This window comes from Saccostrea echinata, unplaced genomic scaffold, assembly GCF_033153115.1.
Source record: "Saccostrea echinata isolate AGI-Se365-2 ecotype Australia unplaced genomic scaffold, CSIRO_AGI_Sech_v1 ptg000030l, whole genome shotgun sequence".
In the NCBI taxonomy this organism is placed as follows: domain Eukaryota; kingdom Metazoa; phylum Mollusca; class Bivalvia; order Ostreida; family Ostreidae; genus Saccostrea; species Saccostrea echinata.
Genome location: NW_026889779.1, coordinates 30,521,931 through 30,538,339, shown reverse-complemented (window position 1 = coordinate 30,538,339; position 16,409 = coordinate 30,521,931). Strand labels below are relative to the sequence as shown.

At 33.3% G+C, this 16,409-nt stretch overlaps 3 protein-coding genes across 5 annotated transcripts in view; 2 read left to right on the top strand and 1 right to left on the bottom strand.

The window, feature by feature from the left end:
• The first annotated feature begins 142 nt into the window (after nt 1-142).
• Nucleotides 143-8,356, top strand: LOC133196692 (required for meiotic nuclear division protein 1 homolog). 2 transcript variants are annotated; one of them, XM_061332551.1, is made up of 12 exons: nt 143-289; nt 1,795-2,123; nt 3,108-3,225; nt 3,466-3,538; nt 4,401-4,440; nt 4,620-4,720; nt 5,125-5,240; nt 5,343-5,407; nt 5,613-5,689; nt 6,379-6,499; nt 7,271-7,387; nt 7,959-8,356. In XM_061332551.1, the coding sequence occupies exons 2-12, from the start codon at nt 1,845-1,847 to the stop codon at nt 8,052-8,054; spliced, it is 1,203 nt and encodes a 400-aa protein (XP_061188535.1). In that variant the 5' UTR covers nt 143-289; nt 1,795-1,844; the 3' UTR covers nt 8,055-8,356. The 2 variants fall into 2 exon arrangements, with proteins under 2 accessions (XP_061188535.1, XP_061188534.1); XM_061332550.1 differs by having other exon boundaries at nt 143-296.
• Nucleotides 8,357-10,734: 2,378 nt separating this feature from the next.
• LOC133196691 (uncharacterized) lies at nt 10,735-14,587 on the bottom strand. Of its 2 annotated transcripts, none has more exons than XM_061332548.1 (8): nt 14,507-14,587; nt 14,039-14,270; nt 13,543-13,753; nt 13,161-13,229; nt 12,825-13,022; nt 12,497-12,646; nt 11,983-12,141; nt 10,735-11,806 (listed from the first exon to the last, which is right to left on the bottom strand). In XM_061332548.1, exons 2-8 carry the CDS (start codon nt 14,217-14,219, stop codon nt 11,749-11,751), a joined length of 1,026 nt encoding a protein of 341 aa, XP_061188532.1. In that variant the 5' UTR covers nt 14,220-14,270; nt 14,507-14,587; the 3' UTR covers nt 10,735-11,748. The 2 variants fall into 2 exon arrangements, with proteins under 2 accessions (XP_061188532.1, XP_061188533.1); XM_061332549.1 differs by having other exon boundaries at nt 14,518-14,582.
• A 228-nt stretch (nt 14,588-14,815) lies between these two features.
• The window catches only part of LOC133197687 (uncharacterized), a 70,125-nt gene continuing 68,531 nt past the window's right edge, over nt 14,816-16,409 (top strand). The window contains exons 1-3 of the mRNA XM_061333825.1: nt 14,816-14,855; nt 14,939-15,072; nt 15,225-15,373. Of these exons, the coding sequence (XP_061189809.1) occupies nt 14,825-14,855; nt 14,939-15,072; nt 15,225-15,373 (314 nt within the window). The 5' untranslated portion in view covers nt 14,816-14,824. The remainder of the gene's footprint in view (nt 14,856-14,938; nt 15,073-15,224; nt 15,374-16,409) is intronic.

The following is a 16,409-nucleotide window of genomic DNA, read 5'->3' as shown; positions in this document are numbered from 1 at the left end:
GAAATCGATTTTATTTCATTACTGAGAAGTAAATAAATAATCTTTATTTTTTCCGGAATTGATTTTGCCAGTCATATTCGCTTTTGCATTCATTTCATCTGTTCAAGTTCCTATTTGAGTTGCTGGATGTCATGCCGATGATATTTTCATGGAAAAATGATCTTCTTGCCCACGATAAAACTTTCTGTTGTTTTTAAAATTTATTCATGCTCTTGAACAGGATTTGAGACATGCATATAATTAAAAATTAATATGGCATTAGCCTACTGACATTCCTTTGATCAATGAGGTAACAGGTAAGGTCTTACGTCAGATTATAGGTTTGGGATCAGAGGTCGTCCCCCCCCCCCCCCCGAGAAATTGAATGTAAATATTTTCCTTCTATTTCCCCCATATTTCATTGGTAATGCTTGAAATGTTGTAAAGTTGCTTTAAGTATATTTTTGGTAGAAAGGTGTGGAATCTTATTCTCACGCCATGTACCTCATTGCATTTTCAATTTCCAGCTTGTAGTTTTAATGTAGACAATAGGTAGCCTGTTAGTTTGTGCATAAAATTCTGAAATAATTTCTGATGTTAGCCATCACTTTTGTGGCATTGCCCAGTCTTGACTCACAAATTCTACATAAACAAATTTATTTTATTTTATTTATTTGAATTTAATTAGACCAAAATAAAATTATTGTTTTGAATTGCCTCCCACCTCATTGAAGTAACTCCCTCCTAAATGAAAAGGGGTGAAGATAAAGAACAGTGATCGATCTCATAAAAACTTAAAACAATACAAATCTGTGAACAGGGCATAAACACGGACCCATGGAAATTCCAGAGGTGGGATCAATTGCCTAGGAGGAGTAAGCATCCCCAGTTGACCAGTCACATGTGCCTTGAGTCCTATGTATCGATCAAGTAGACAGAATATTCTGTAGTCAAATTTAGTATAAAAACATAGGTCTTACAAATTTCATTGACCAAACATAAGAAGAATTTTTTTTTTTATTTAATGGATTCTTGGTCTATTATGCACCACCAAAGCACTTATTAAGCATCAGATCTAAGGGAAAATAGGGGTACTGTCACTTTTTACAAAAAGTCAGAAAATAATGTGTCCACTTTTTCTTGCAATTTTTATCATTTTTAATTTAACTTCAGTTTGGATAAAAAATTATTTCCCTCCCTCATGGGTCTGAAACCCCCCTGGTGGCAATTCCAAACAACATTTATTTATGGATGGCCCTTTATTTTAAACGAATTATATAAAAAAGATATTCACATTTGTCAAAGAGTCCCATGACCATGATGACAAACCTTTAATTTGATCACAAAGCTCCATAAATATGATCAGACGAGTGTAATTTTAAGATGCATTTTCAAGAAAACCATGGCAAAAGAAATAACTGAATTTTACCATGAAAACAAAAGTCCAGACAGTTCAACTTGATTGTGTAGCACAGTAAATTTTCCAAACACAAATTATTTCAGTACTTTAATACAAAAAAAAATTACAATATTATTTCAGAATTTTCTTATTTATCAAGGGTTATCAGACTCAGTTTTAATGGCCAGGTTTTTTTAAAAATATTTATTATAGAAGAAAATATTATTTATTATAGAAGAAAATATTATTTCTGTTATACCATTAATATATACAATGTTAAACATTGAACATTGAAAATCTTGGTTTTCAAATTGCTCTGGCCTTTTTTTTTTTTTTATACATTTACCCATTTTACACATTTTACCAACACTCACTTTTTTATCATATGTATAGTGTTCACATTAAAATTCTTTCAGGTTGGAATTGGGACATGACTAGAAGTGTCAAAAAACTTAATAAATAAAATATGTTGCTGCAGAAAATTTGCTGTCGTTATTTTGGCTCCATACAGCATTGTCTTGTGAGCACCAAAAGTGGATATATAAGGACACAGTATTTAAGGCAATACAGTTCATTTGGTACAGTAAAGCCATCCAACAATTTGACCACATTGCTCAGAAGAAGTAGAGTGTCCATTATTTGTGATAGGACATTTCATACAGCAGGTCTGCAGCTATCAGGAACAGCTAGATTCACTAATCAGTCCAGCAGTGTAAGGAAAAAGAAGAGAAGGTTGGGGTCACAGGTATTTATCTATCAACCAGTGTTTGTGTGGTCTTTGTTTCCATAATTTAAATAAAGAGTTAAATCAATTAATTATGTCCTTTTCAAACAATCTGTTTTTTTTTCTCTTGACTCGATCATTTCCTTAGTTATGACGGTTTTACATCATATGTGCAAAACATATACTTTGTCAGATGTATGCAATTATTTTTTCTTTGCTCACCAGAGCCAAAGGCTCAAGTGAGCTTTTCTGATCGAAATTTGTCCATTGTCTGTCGTCATTGACCTTGTCATAAAATTTTCACATTTTCATCTTCTTCTCAAGAACCACTGGGCCAATTTCAACCAAACTTGCCACAAGTATCCTGGGGTAAAGGAGATTCAAGTTTTTTCAAATGAAGGGCAACACCTTCTTTCAAGGGGAGATAATTATGAATTCATGAAAAATTAATGGTATCATTTAAAAATCTTCTCAAGAACCACTGTGCTTGAAATTATGAAACATATATGGAATCATTGTGAGGTATGTTAAATTCAAGTTTGTTCAAATCATGAACCCCAGGGGCAGGGTGGGGCCACAATGGGAAATCAAAGTTTTACATAGGAATACATAGGAAAAATTTTAAAAATCTTCTTCTCAAGAACAGCAAAGCCATGATTGGTCATATTAATACGGAAGCATCCTCAGGTAGTGTAGATTCTTGAATTTGTTCAAATCATGAACCCCCAGGAGAATAGAGGTGCCATAATAGGGGATCATAATTATATACAAAGGAATATAAGGGATATGTCAATAATAAATTTCTTCTTAAGAACAGCAAATCCATTATGTGTCATATTAATTCAAAAGCATCCTTAGGAAGTGTAGATTCAAGTTAATTCAAATCACCCCCCCCCCCCCCCCAAAAGACAACACTTTTATATTTAAACTTTTCAAGACTGAACTGATATCTAGCTTAAGTGCTCAGGTGAGTGATGTGGCCCCTGGGCCTCTTGTTATTTATAGAATGGAGTTGAATTACAAGTTACAGCTTATCAGATATCAAAAGAGGACTTGGATTTTGAGTTGTTGGAGAGGTATTTAGAAAAACAGAATCTGTACAAGATCACAGACCTTCCACCAGGTTCATGTCCATATAAGTGCTTCAGATAAAGAATTAATACTCATATTATATTTACTTGATTTTTTTAATACGTGTATTAAAAAGTGCACAAAGCACTAACATGGTTAAATCTTATCAAATTAATGATTGATAAAGCTACATGTATATATGTAACAGTAAATATATTCTTAAACTTCATTTAAACTAGTATGTCTTTACTCAGTGTCACAGATGTCTTATGCTGTATAGTTAATATTTTAGACATGGTAGATGTTATGCATTGTACACCAGTTTATCCAGTGCAAGAGCACCAGAAAGAAATATTTTTCACAAAGTAAGTTCTTATTAATGTGGCTAGTACAAAAGTGTTTGTCTTAGTCAAATTGGATGTTTTCTTCGATATGCTTAAAGTTAGTAGTTAAATTTGTTACACCACTGCATATGTACAGTGTATATCTAAAACACATAAATGACCCTGAGCATTGCCTAGTTGTGATGTAGACCGATATGAAAACTAGAGTGTGCCAAGGAAGACGTGTGTTGTCTGCTATAGCATCATTAAAAATATAAATAAATCTAAGAGTGGTTAGCTATTTATTTGCATACAAATATTATACATGTATAGCTCTTGCATTTGCCTGCAAAGAAAAAAATATCCATGGATATTAAGACTGCAATAGAATAACATTTATCAGAAATCTGATTTCTCAAAGCTGAAATGAATAACAAAATTGAAATTATTAGAAATAATTGTATATATTCTATTATTCTATTCATATGTACCAGTATTCAATTCAGATTTGTTAGTAGAAAGAGATTTCAGTCTGTTTATACTACAATTAATTGTCAGTCTACAAAAGTATTTGAAGTACGATCTATTTTGGCATACCAATCCTAATGTATTTTCATAGTATTTAAAGTCAGTTTGTATGATAACTGTATATCACATGTCATGAGCTTATAAACACAAATACATGTATATATACTAGTTATCGAATCCCAGGGTCTCAAAATTTAGAAGACATAAGGTAAATTAATTGTTCAGATGACATGCTTGAACTAATGCTTTAGAGAACTCAACAATCAAACTTTATTCACTGAAAATTTTAGTGATTTTCGTACATTTTGATAAAGGGTCAAAAAGAACTGTCAGATAGAATTTATAGGTACTTTTACATGTCCAATTTGTATTTCAGGCAGGGTTCTGTGGTTTTCTGGGATGTTCCTGAAACTGAGGTATACTAGTACATCTCTTTAAACATTAATATGAGGAGTCAATCCTTTGATTATTAAATGCATCTTTTGTAACAGAAAATACACCCTTTTACATTTATATAAGTTCAATTCATTGTCTCTTTATTCTGAGTAACATTTTTACTTCATGCCATTTCTCCTTTGCTTCCTGATTAACACAGAGACATGAAGTTTTACAGTTTGTGAAAGAACTAGATCCAGAGAATGCATTTGATGATAAATTTATTGAGGATGAATCAGAGAGCATGATGGTTACATTAAGGTAGATTTATCAGAAGCAAATTAATATGAAGCAACACTGTAATAGTCCTACTTTTCATTGTTTCAACTGATCATCTAATCCATTCAATTGATAATGCCATATCATATACATGGTATTTTACAATAAAAAATCACATATTTTTGTGGGGTCAATTTTCCAAGGTTTGAGGAAATATTATTGGTTCAAGGGAATTTGATTTTGTGGGTGAAGAAGTTCTGAGTTGTTATATATTTGAAATTTTACAATTTGATGAGGACATAAATTTGTGGCTCTCTCTTTATACCATGAAAACGTTGAAAATTAGTTGTAAAGGCTCAAATAATTTGATAAATATCTATACAAGTAGAAAAACACCCAAAGTTTATAGATATACACATGTCTACACTGAAAAATTTCTTTTGCAGTGATAAGGAATCGTGTATCCTGGACAGCAACACCATTAACATGAACAGTACTCTGTACAGTAAACAAACAGGACAACTACAGAAGTACGCCTGTACTAATGCTTTAATGCAGTCATGTGAGTGTAAAGCCTAGGACTGGATCATTATTGTTACTGTTGTCTTATTTTATATAATGTATATTTACATGTATTTACATGTATTGTTTTCCTTTGAACTAGTGCACTTATCTGCAATGGAGAGACAACTAGAAGATTTCATTGATGATACAGAACATCTATCAATGGTCAGTCTTAATAGCGAACTATCTGTGATTGGAAGATCGATATACATGTATATATACAACACTAGTTTATATATACTTATACATCTTTGGTGATAATGGTTTACTGTTATACATCTTTTAAAAATCTTGATAACCTGAGGATCGGACTACCTTAGTGAGCATTTTATTCCACCTATTCATTTCATTGAATTTGCATCATTCACAGGACTTGAAGGCTGGTAACCCTATTCGAATCAAAGCTAGAGAAGTTCAGCAACACCTAGGGAAATTATTTGAATTTAGGTATAAAGTCTTTGGGAAACATTTAATTCTATTCTAAAAAACAAAACAAAACAGTAAATGGAAAAATTGCCTTCTGACTTAGCATGGAGCCTTTCATGGTTTCAGTTAAGATTGATTTATTACCTAAGAGAAATTTATGCCCTGTTCATACGGAGAGTTTAATTTGCAGTAAATTAATGCGAAGTAAAATGATGCGAATTAAACTAATGCGAATTAAATTGCGTTCACACGACAGCTAATGCGAAGTAAACTAATGCGAATTATAATTTTACTTCTACAACAAGGCTATTCAGTAAGGCTATTATGACGTCATTTACAAATCACGTCATATTGTGCAGAGCAGATACATTTGACATAATGTCATAGTGTCTGTACACATTTAAGTGATTAAAATAATTTTCCTTTGTTTTCCACTCAAAAATAGCACAGATACCTATATTTGACCATCGACATGTGGCCTATGACTTAATTCTGCCCTTACGCATGCGTCAAAATTTAATTCGAATTAGCTTCGCTTAGCGTTCACACGAAGTAATTTAATGCGCAGTAAACTAATTCGAATTAAACTAATTCGCATTAAATTCTCCGCGTGAACGCGAATCAAATTTAATTCGCAGTAACTTACGTTTAATTCGAATTAAACTCTCCGTGTGAACAGGGCATAAAATAGGTGAGCAATCTCATTACAGGAAGAATTTGAACCTGTGTTCTGATCTTTTGGACACACCTGATTTTTACTGGGACAGAGCAGAACTGGAAAAGCTGTACTTGGATCTGTGTAAAATAATGCAGACTAAATACAGAACTAAGGTAACTAAATCTTATAGATTCCAAATTACACATAGATTACATTTTGTAATTACCATTTAAACAATTACTGGATATTTTGCTTCTTTCTTTAGAACCACTCTTGCTACATAAATATTCGCAGCTGTAGATGGCTTGAATCAGTTACAGAAATAATACAATAGTGCATGTTTTGGAGGGTAACAGTTGAAATTGAGACCTTGAGAGAAAACTGTTGTCAACCGATGCATCAGTGGAAGTTGTCAATAGTTTTCCCAGGGGTGTTAACTTCAAATGTTACCCCCCAGAACATGCACTATTTAGTTTATTATACTGAATGTCTAATTGATTTCAAAAAGTTGGAAATTGTCTTTCTGAATCGGATCTCGTTTTGAAAGGCATTTAAACATTCTGCTTGTTTTTCTCAATGAAAACGCTTCAAAAATGATACACCAACTTCTAAAGTGTTTGTTTGAGAGGCTGTACTCAGAGAGTCCTTATTCTTCAATAATTTTGTTATTTTTGCACTTGCAAACATTTTTTTCTTTGGTTTTTTGTTTTTGCAATCAATCTTACTTGGACCAAGCATTTATTAGCATCAAGTTTACGTTGGTCATTTCAAACGCATGACAGAAGTGCTGAGAATTCTACACATAAATTACATGTACATGCATGTGTCATTATCGGTTATGTTACTTATTGCTAATGCTAAGGGTAACATTAAAAATTGGGTTATGCTTCTAAACCCATCAGATTTTAGTAAACATGAAAGTATAATAAAATTTAATGTTGTAGGTGATGAATGAGAAGATTAATTATTGCTGTGAGTTGATGGAGTTGTTGAATAATAAGTTTACTGATGCTCGCCACACCAAACTGGAATGGATGATCATTGTTCTCATAATGATTGAGGTCAGTGTTTTTATTTACAAATGCACTTCAAATTATCAGCTCAGGTGAGCTTTTATGATCACCCATTGCATTATAAATCTTTCTGTCTGTATATCTGTCTGACTGTAAACTCAACACATTTATGACTTCTCTATGAACCACTGGGTCAATTTCATTTCTTTTTTTTATTTTCACTGAAAGAAGATTTTATAGTCACTAAAAAAAGAATAATGTTAGAAATTCTATCAAAATGCTAAATGGCTATTTTTATGGGGTAAATTTTTGCGATTTCCATGGTGTAAAGCATTTGTGTGGGACTCATTTTTGCTAAGTTAAGGAATTTACGAAATATGTTGCTTTGTTGTTTAATATGGTACCATATACGAAACTGTTCATGTGGCTATAACTTTTGTGAAACTTTACTGAGCACAGAATTCACCACACAAACATATCTATAATTTACAGTATTCTGTATACATATTTGGTTTGATTTCGATAATACTTGGTACAAATTTAGACAATATAATTCTGTAAATAAACAACTATCATAAGTATATCACCGTTTCATCAGAGACCTCTGGATCTGTTGTAGGTTGTGTTTGAATGCTTCCACCTGTACAGGAATGACTATGACTGGTTTGTTGGGAAAGCAGAACCTAAAAAACCCTCAGAGACTGTGGACAATTAATTCATGCTACTGCATGCTGGACCAAGGATTATTTTTAACATCAGTTTAGACTCTAAAATCTCAGATTGTGAAATATGCAGATGTGTATACATGTATTAATGACCTAATTCATTTACATGTTATGATGTGTATCATACAATTATGAAGCTACATGTAGATGTATGTTCTTGTTATGAAATTTCCTGAAGGAATTAAAATGACAAGTCTTTTTTCCTGGGCCAAATATTGATTTGTTTTATACTGAAACCTTAAGAAGGTTGTCACATTGAACTCATGTTCATATTCCAATTTATTACAGATATGCAAATTAGTGTATAAATTAAATTTGTACTCGTGTTCTTATGTTTTGAATTTATTTATATCAATCAACGGAAAATAATCCAACTTCACCTACTGATTACACAAAGAAACTAGAAAACTATCATACAGCCCCCCCCCCCCCCCACTATGTATTATATCAATAATACCGACATTTGATCTTGACCTTTGAGTTGACCCATTATTATGCATGTGCATCGTGCATCTTCCTATAACTATCCTGTACCTAGTAGTTAATTTTATGAAGTCAGTAGATTAAAAGCTTAACACCAATAATCTTGACCTTGACCTTTGATCAGGTGAGCTCTAAATCTGTAGATATTTTCCTTAACCACCCTCTACTTTTAATATGTAGTAAATAGAAAGTTATTGTAAATGTATTATATTTAGCTTGTACAATATTTGGTGGAAAATTAATTTTTATCAAGATGGCAGACATTTGATTTTGTGCATTTCTGAATGTGCTGAACAGATACCTACATCGCATTTAGCAATGTACTTGATTTATTGGAAGTTGTCTTCCGTGAAAGGTGATATCAAGTAGAATACACAGCCAAATGTAATATGTTTACAGTTTACGGTTGAGAAGTAAATATACTTCAGTTAATGTATCACACAGCCATGTTAAGGTTGCCCCAAGATTTAAAATATATGCAAAATATATCACTATATTGAGAGACATTTTGATTTTACTTTTAAAAATACAGATATGAATATAGAAATAGCAATCTGCATAGAGCCCTGGTTCTGCTATACTTAAAAGTTAATTTTGCTTTAAAGCCACCAATTTCGATTGATCATGCAGCATTGATTTTTTTAAAATGTTGCACAACTGTTGAGTTCTGACAGTTATGAAGACTTTTTTTATAACTATGTACATTTACTCATCATATCCTATTGTATCTGAAAAATGCATGCTATGCTTACATGTACATATGTGCATGTACGTATGGAATATGAGTATTCCAAAATGTCCTTACATTTGATAGTATTTTCAGTGCTTGGTTTTGTAACAGGAAAGTAGAAAATGTATGGCTGGACCGGGAATCGAACATGGGACCCCTGCATCACTAGTCAGGTGCTCTACCCACTGAGCTACCAAAGCCGATATCGACGGCCCAAACCATTACATTCCTCCCTCCTTAAATTGTCTTTGCCCTCAAAGACACAACCCAAGTTCTTATTTGCCCCTGGCAGGACTTTCACCTGCAAGTCCAGGGGTGGTCAACAGCACCAATTCTGTAACAGGAGAGGAGAAAAATGCGATGGACCAGACTGGGATTCAAATCTGGGCCCCCTGAATCTCCAGTCAGGTGCTCTACCAACTGAGCTATTTGGCCACCGCGATCGAACCCGTCTGACTGCCACATTCCTAACTCCTTAAAGATCTTTGGCCCCCGAAGATACCAACCCAGGCTCTTCCCTGGCAAGTCTTTCACCTGTCACTTCCACTGCATGGCATGGCACCAAATATAACGGGAGAGAAGAAAAATGTGACCGACCAGAGCGGGATTTGAATCCAGGCTCCCTGAATCTCTAGCTCTACCAACTGAGTGAACAGAGCTATCTGGCCACCGGCGATCGAACCCAACCGACTTCCACATTCCTCCCTCCTTAAAGGTCTTTGGCCCCCGAAGACACCAACCCGAGCTCTTCGACTTTAACCTGCAAGTCCAGGAGAGGTCTGTAACACCAAATCTGTAACGGGAGAGGAGAAAAATGCAATGGACCAGACTGGGATTCAAACCCAAGCCCCCTGAATCTCCAGTCAGGTGCTCTACCAACTGAGCTATCTGGCCACCGCGATTGAACCTGTGTGACCGCCTCAGTTTGAATCATGTTTTATATTCTTGAGAAGTGAATTAAACCTACCTTCCAAAGGAAAATTCAGTTGCAAGAGAACATGTATACCAATATACCACAATTATCAACAGTTGATTTATATTATTCTGACACCTGTGCCAATCATTTACATTTCTGCTTCTTACTGCAAATGTGTATTCAAGAACATTTCCAAATCAAGTAAATTGCCTCATCAATGTAGAAAATTGCTCAATAATAAAACAATATCCTCAAGCTTACAATATACTGGAACATGTTCATGTCTAAGACATACTGGAATAAACTTTTAATATTTAGAAAGAAAACTACCAGTGCTCATACACAGTACAGATATCAGTAATTATGACCTTTTATCCTCTACAGAGTTCTTCCTGAAACAATATCCCCTCGACTATGTAGTGAATTTTATATCATATGGTGATGAAGTCAAGTTAACATGTTACATAAGTGTTGATACACTGGAATACCTGACATCCACATCAGACACACTTGGCCTTAATAAAAAAAAAAAGCAGTCATAGACTCTCTCAAAATTTTTATTGCCATATATATTGCATTAAAAATCTTTTTCACCAGAACATACATGTGCTACATATAGTATACAAATTATGAAAATAACAATGCTCATCCTTTCAATAATTGCATTTACCTCCTCAAACTGAAATGTTTTCTCAACCTCTGTGATTTTCTACCTCTGTTTTTGTGTCAGAGAACACTTGTACAATAGACAAAAACTATAGCTAAGTAGGTTAGGTATAGGATGAAGTTAATTTATCTATAATGGCTCCCATTCCTGAATTAATAACTAAACAAATGAAATGACATTCTAATTGTGACCTTAATTCGTTTTCTCACACTGAAATTATATTTCAGAAATAGAAAACAACATCAAATGAAATGTTGAAATCAAACAGTGCAATTTTGGCATTGATACGACAATGACTGAAGGTCATGATAGGAATTTGTGATAAAAATGTAAAATAACAACCTCTCACACATCATTGAACAAGTTCTTTTATGACAGATCCTTCCAAATTTAGCAGTGCTCTATAGATACACAATACATGTAACATCCCCTCTTTACTGTGTACTTGTAAAAAAGTTTTATTTATAGTCTATTTGTCCATTTACTGAAAAAAATCTTTGAAATGTGACTTAATATCAGGATTGTGGTTATAGCACCATCAATGAAATACATGTATGCTCACTGGTATTGTGGTGGTAAAACTAAATGCACTGTTGTGAATTCAAAACTAAGTTCACTGCAGGCCATGGAATATTTGTCCCATTATGAATTATAAAACGGTAACAATATTTCTATAGAATTTAGACTTGGGAAGTGAGCATGATTTTTCATACCGGTACTTAGTCTTACAAATGCACCAAAAAAAAAAAATGCACAAATATTAATGTAAAAACCCACACATTATGGCCAATCAACAATCATACTGCTCTCTTACATCATGTCATAACTCACTGTCACAAAATCTCATAAAAAAACCGAGTCTTCTTAGTCCAGATCCAGGGTGTCTTCTTAGTCCAGATCCATGGTGTCTTCATCCATGTCAATGTCTTCTTCTGGTAAACTGAATCTGAAAGTATTCAAACAAAACTTCAATGCAACAAAATACTTGTAACAGGTAAGTTTTAAGAGTATCCTCTGCACTGTGAAAATATGTGTGCAATGTACTATAAAAAGTTGGGAATTGGGATATGCTTTTTCTATTTTTCATTTTACAGCTGCCACCCATAAAATATCGGTACTTACAGTGGAGATGATGGGAGAGTATCACTATCTTGCTCTGCCATTGCTATAACTGGTTCGTCTATGTCATTGTCAGTCGTGTCCTGATCATGTGACTTCTCAGAGTTTGCTGGCCGCCCTAAAGGTGGCTTCCATAGCACTACTTGCAAGTTTGAGTTGTTTCTGTTTAGAAAATTCAAGTTGCTAAATTCACAATATGTACATGACAAAATACATTCCTTTGTCTTTTGCATAAACCTATATAAATATTGGAGACATTAGACAATTTCATTCAGTATGACTAACTGGGATTTTGAAATTCTTCCATTTTAATGAACTGATAATTGACAAGGCTGTGAAACAATAGTTTTATGTAAAAATTTAAAATAATCCTTTCTCAACATTGCCAATTCACCATGATCAAAATTATTTCAAAAAAGCATGATAGTTTGAATCTACCTTTGATGGATCAAACAACATCTATTTCAAATTGGAGATATACCGTATTAAAAAGTACAAAATCTACAGGAGTCCTTACATGTCCTCTAATATTTTCTTTGGCAGTATTGGTGATGGGTTAAATATACTGGCTGTTACTTTTTCTGGTAAATTCAGCTTTAGCCTTAGTTTAGGTTTTTCTTTCCTCTTATTTTCCCTATCTCTGCTTTCTGAAACATCATCTTCAAGCCTAAAATGGCAACAATGCATCAACTTACTTCTTTTTTGAACTGGTACTTTACCTTGATTTATTTTTCTTGTTTCTCCCTCTCTAAATTACAGTGTATTTCATGAAATAAATTTTAAGTCATACAGGAACAAATTTGTCTTTAAAAGTATAAGTAATTTTTCTCTATTGATAAAACCACCTTTTTTCCAGTTCCTTTAGTCGCTGCAGCCCTTCTGCTTCCTTACAATATTGCGCATCCATATTACTGGATAACACAACATCAGGCAAAGGCTGTATGGGCGGTGGGGAAAGGTTTCTCGTACCTATGTTTAAACTCTGCATTCTGTCTGCCATTTTTTCTTCTGTTAGAAATATTTTATTCTCTGGAGAACCTGCTCTGAAATAACGAATATTCATTAAAGTACTTCGATGACTTTTCAGAACTACAAAAGTTTTTGAATTTGATGTCTTATTTATGTCATTTGAAACATGACTTAAAATCCATAAAAAAGATAATGAAAAAATAAAAACTTACTCAATATCCTCTGTTGCATGACGTTTATTTCTCCTAGCTGGACCACTGCAAGATGGTCGCGGACTTGGCCTGCAACAAGAAAACTATATTCCAACCAGAATTTTTCTTAATACATGTACATGGTATAGTTGATTTACTTAAGTCATTTGATGTCAGCATCTCAAACTTGATGGGACCGAGAAAAAACTTTGAATTATCCAAAAAATCGAGATAACAGGGTTAAAATACATAAAGAAAAAGTAGTTGGGACTTACATTAAAAGAGACTTTGACATAGGTATTCATGATATTCGAGATATCAGTGTTTTGAGTTTTCGAGATACCAAAGTTCAAGTACATAAAACTTATAAAACTTCAATGATCAAATCAAAAATCAACCTTACACTGTGTTGTAACTCTGAGACACTGTTGAGTTCCCCGTAAAAGTGGAGACCCTTGACATCCCTGAGTTCACCATGCCATAAACTTGATCAGTCCATGGCATGTAGTTTGGAACTGTATGCTGCCATGTTGCTCCCATCCCTGGAACAACTTGCTGAGGGTTCATGTATGTGTTGGAATAAAGGCCAGCTGGTTGGCTTGTTTGTGTGAAACCTTAAAAAAAGTAAAACTACCCTTTCTATTTACAATGTTAGCTGTAACAAATTCAGAATATATTATAATGTTTGAATAATGAATATATAATCTACAGTAAAACATTTTGGCTGTCCTCAAGGGTTTCCATGAAACTCTTTATTTAACAAATATTAGCACCTATAAGTATCGTCTCCTTTTGAATTTGGAGATATTTCTATTAAAATGGTAGATACACACAAAATATATATATTAATACAGCTGATAATGTCAATGTGTAAATGCAAATACAACAAGTTTACACACCTGCAGTCAGCTGATTTGCTGATGTAGGAACTGCAAAGGTAAAATTCCCTGGATAGTTGCATCCTCCCTGGTTATTCTGCATTGGAGTGTAGTTGTTGATGATGTCAGGTTGGTGACCAAATTGTCCAATGTCTGGGACGTAGTTGTTGTTGGAGTAGATACCAATGTCAGGATTTGTCATATTTAACTATGACAGTGTCTTAGCTGCAATGCTTCATTATATTTTTTTCAGCTGTAATTGCAAGAAGATCACGGTTCTCAATTTTCTCTAGACAAATTCGATTTCTATGACTGAGAATACCACAGTGTAATTACTCTACATGGAGTTTAGTAAAATATTGATACCACTGTCTACTGGAGTTTAGTTTGTACCAGAATGTTCTGGAATCATCGGGATATAAAAACACAGAAAAAGAATTCTTAACTTGAATCAAATACAATATCTTAGTAAATAAGGTCACGACTTACTAGACTACAACCTAAAACGGCCTAAGCACTACAAAACGTTGTCTGAAAATGCTGTACAACAAAGATTGATTATAAACCGGAAGCAGCTGTTTTGATTAGGTTTACGGAAGTCGAAGTAAAGAAGAAGAATTCATCATGAAAATTATTTTAAGTTCATCCAATGTTTTATAGATTTATTCATGATACCAAAATGTATTACGAAATGGATAGTAACAGCATTTGGATATAATTATTTCTTACGACATATATCGTAAGTCAAACCGCGGGAAATTGCGACTTTCACTTTCTCTTTTAGGTTTTTGACAGACTTCCCACAAAATGTGGTTATTAAAACCTTTGTCAGAGACAGGTAGTGTATGTAACACCTAAATGTACTTGTATATATGACTAAATTGGAGAGTTTTAATAGTTTTTCTGTGTAATGTATTTCAGGTAAAACAATTTCTTTGTTTACGAATAATGTGTATGTAGTCGGACGAAAAGACTGCGACATTCTACTCCCATTAGACCCTGCTATCAGTAGAAGACACGCTCAAATAAAAATCTCACATCCTGAAACTAACACAGTAAGTTACTCATTTATTCACAAATCATATATTTATTTATTCACATCTCAGTAAGTCTTGTAGTCTCAATGCCAAAGGCAGTTTGTAAAGTTGAGGAATTTGCTGTATTAAACTGTTGTATAACATATAATGGCACATTCATTCCTTTACAGTCAAAGCCAGACCATTTACCAATAATTTTACTAACCGACCTTTCAAAGTTTGGAACCTGGCTTAACAATAACAGGCTGAAAAAAGATGAAGAGAAAACACTAAATGATGGCGATCAGGTTACCTTTGGTTCTCCCAAATCTTCCTTCAGGTCAGTTCAATTTCTGTCCAGCTGTTTCTTATACTTATGGATAAAGTATATTTTCAGGGCCAAATAATCATGTATGATGGTTTGTGGTGAATTGAACAAAAAATTATTTGTATGTGTTCCCTACATGCCAACTTTTGAAAATCTCCTTGGGGGAGATTGCGCGTAATGACATTTTTCAAGTTTTAAATTTGCGGCATTTTGTCGTGAAAATAAATATTTGTTGTTTTTTTTAAACATCAGTCTAATACCTTGTATCATATATTCACTACTTCAAAAAGTGTTTTCTTTTCTATCAACTTCAACAAAAACACAATATTATTTGAAATTTAAAGAAGAAAATTTTAAACAAAATTATTTAAAATATGTTAATATAAATATAAGCATTCCCCCTGCCCTATGCAATGTCATACACATACAAATTATTACATAAATAAGGATGTTAAACTTAAAAATTAATAACAAATAAACTAAAGCAAGTTACTACAGTATAATTTGTCCAAACTGGACACTAACGGTTCCATAAAATTTGGCCGGATTAGACAGAATCCGGAGTGCAGGAAAAATGCAGGAATATATGTGAAATTTATTTCCGTTTTATTAACATGTTCAATGCATATGTTGGAAAAATATAATTAAATGACAAAATCATTTGATATTTATGGAGTCTAAAATTATTCAAAAGGATCGCATGACTTACTGTCAATTTTTCTATTTGGTTCACAAAGTTTGAGACTTTCAACGTGAAATGTTAATGGAGTCAAAATCTACAGACACGTATATATCAAGTGCGGGTTTTGCAAGTTGGAAAGCGCATTCAACTTAACCATAAACACAATTATTTACGATTTGATAATTATTGAATTGACATTTTGATTTTTTTGTAAACATTTACGTCTTCCCTTCAATGTTATGACGCCATTTTGAAATAAGACGTTCCAGTTTCGATCCGGATTTATATTTTGATTTGTAAATCATGTGCCAATATTGTCATTGATTTTATGTTATACTGTGTGAGCAAGTTAAACATGTAAGCATT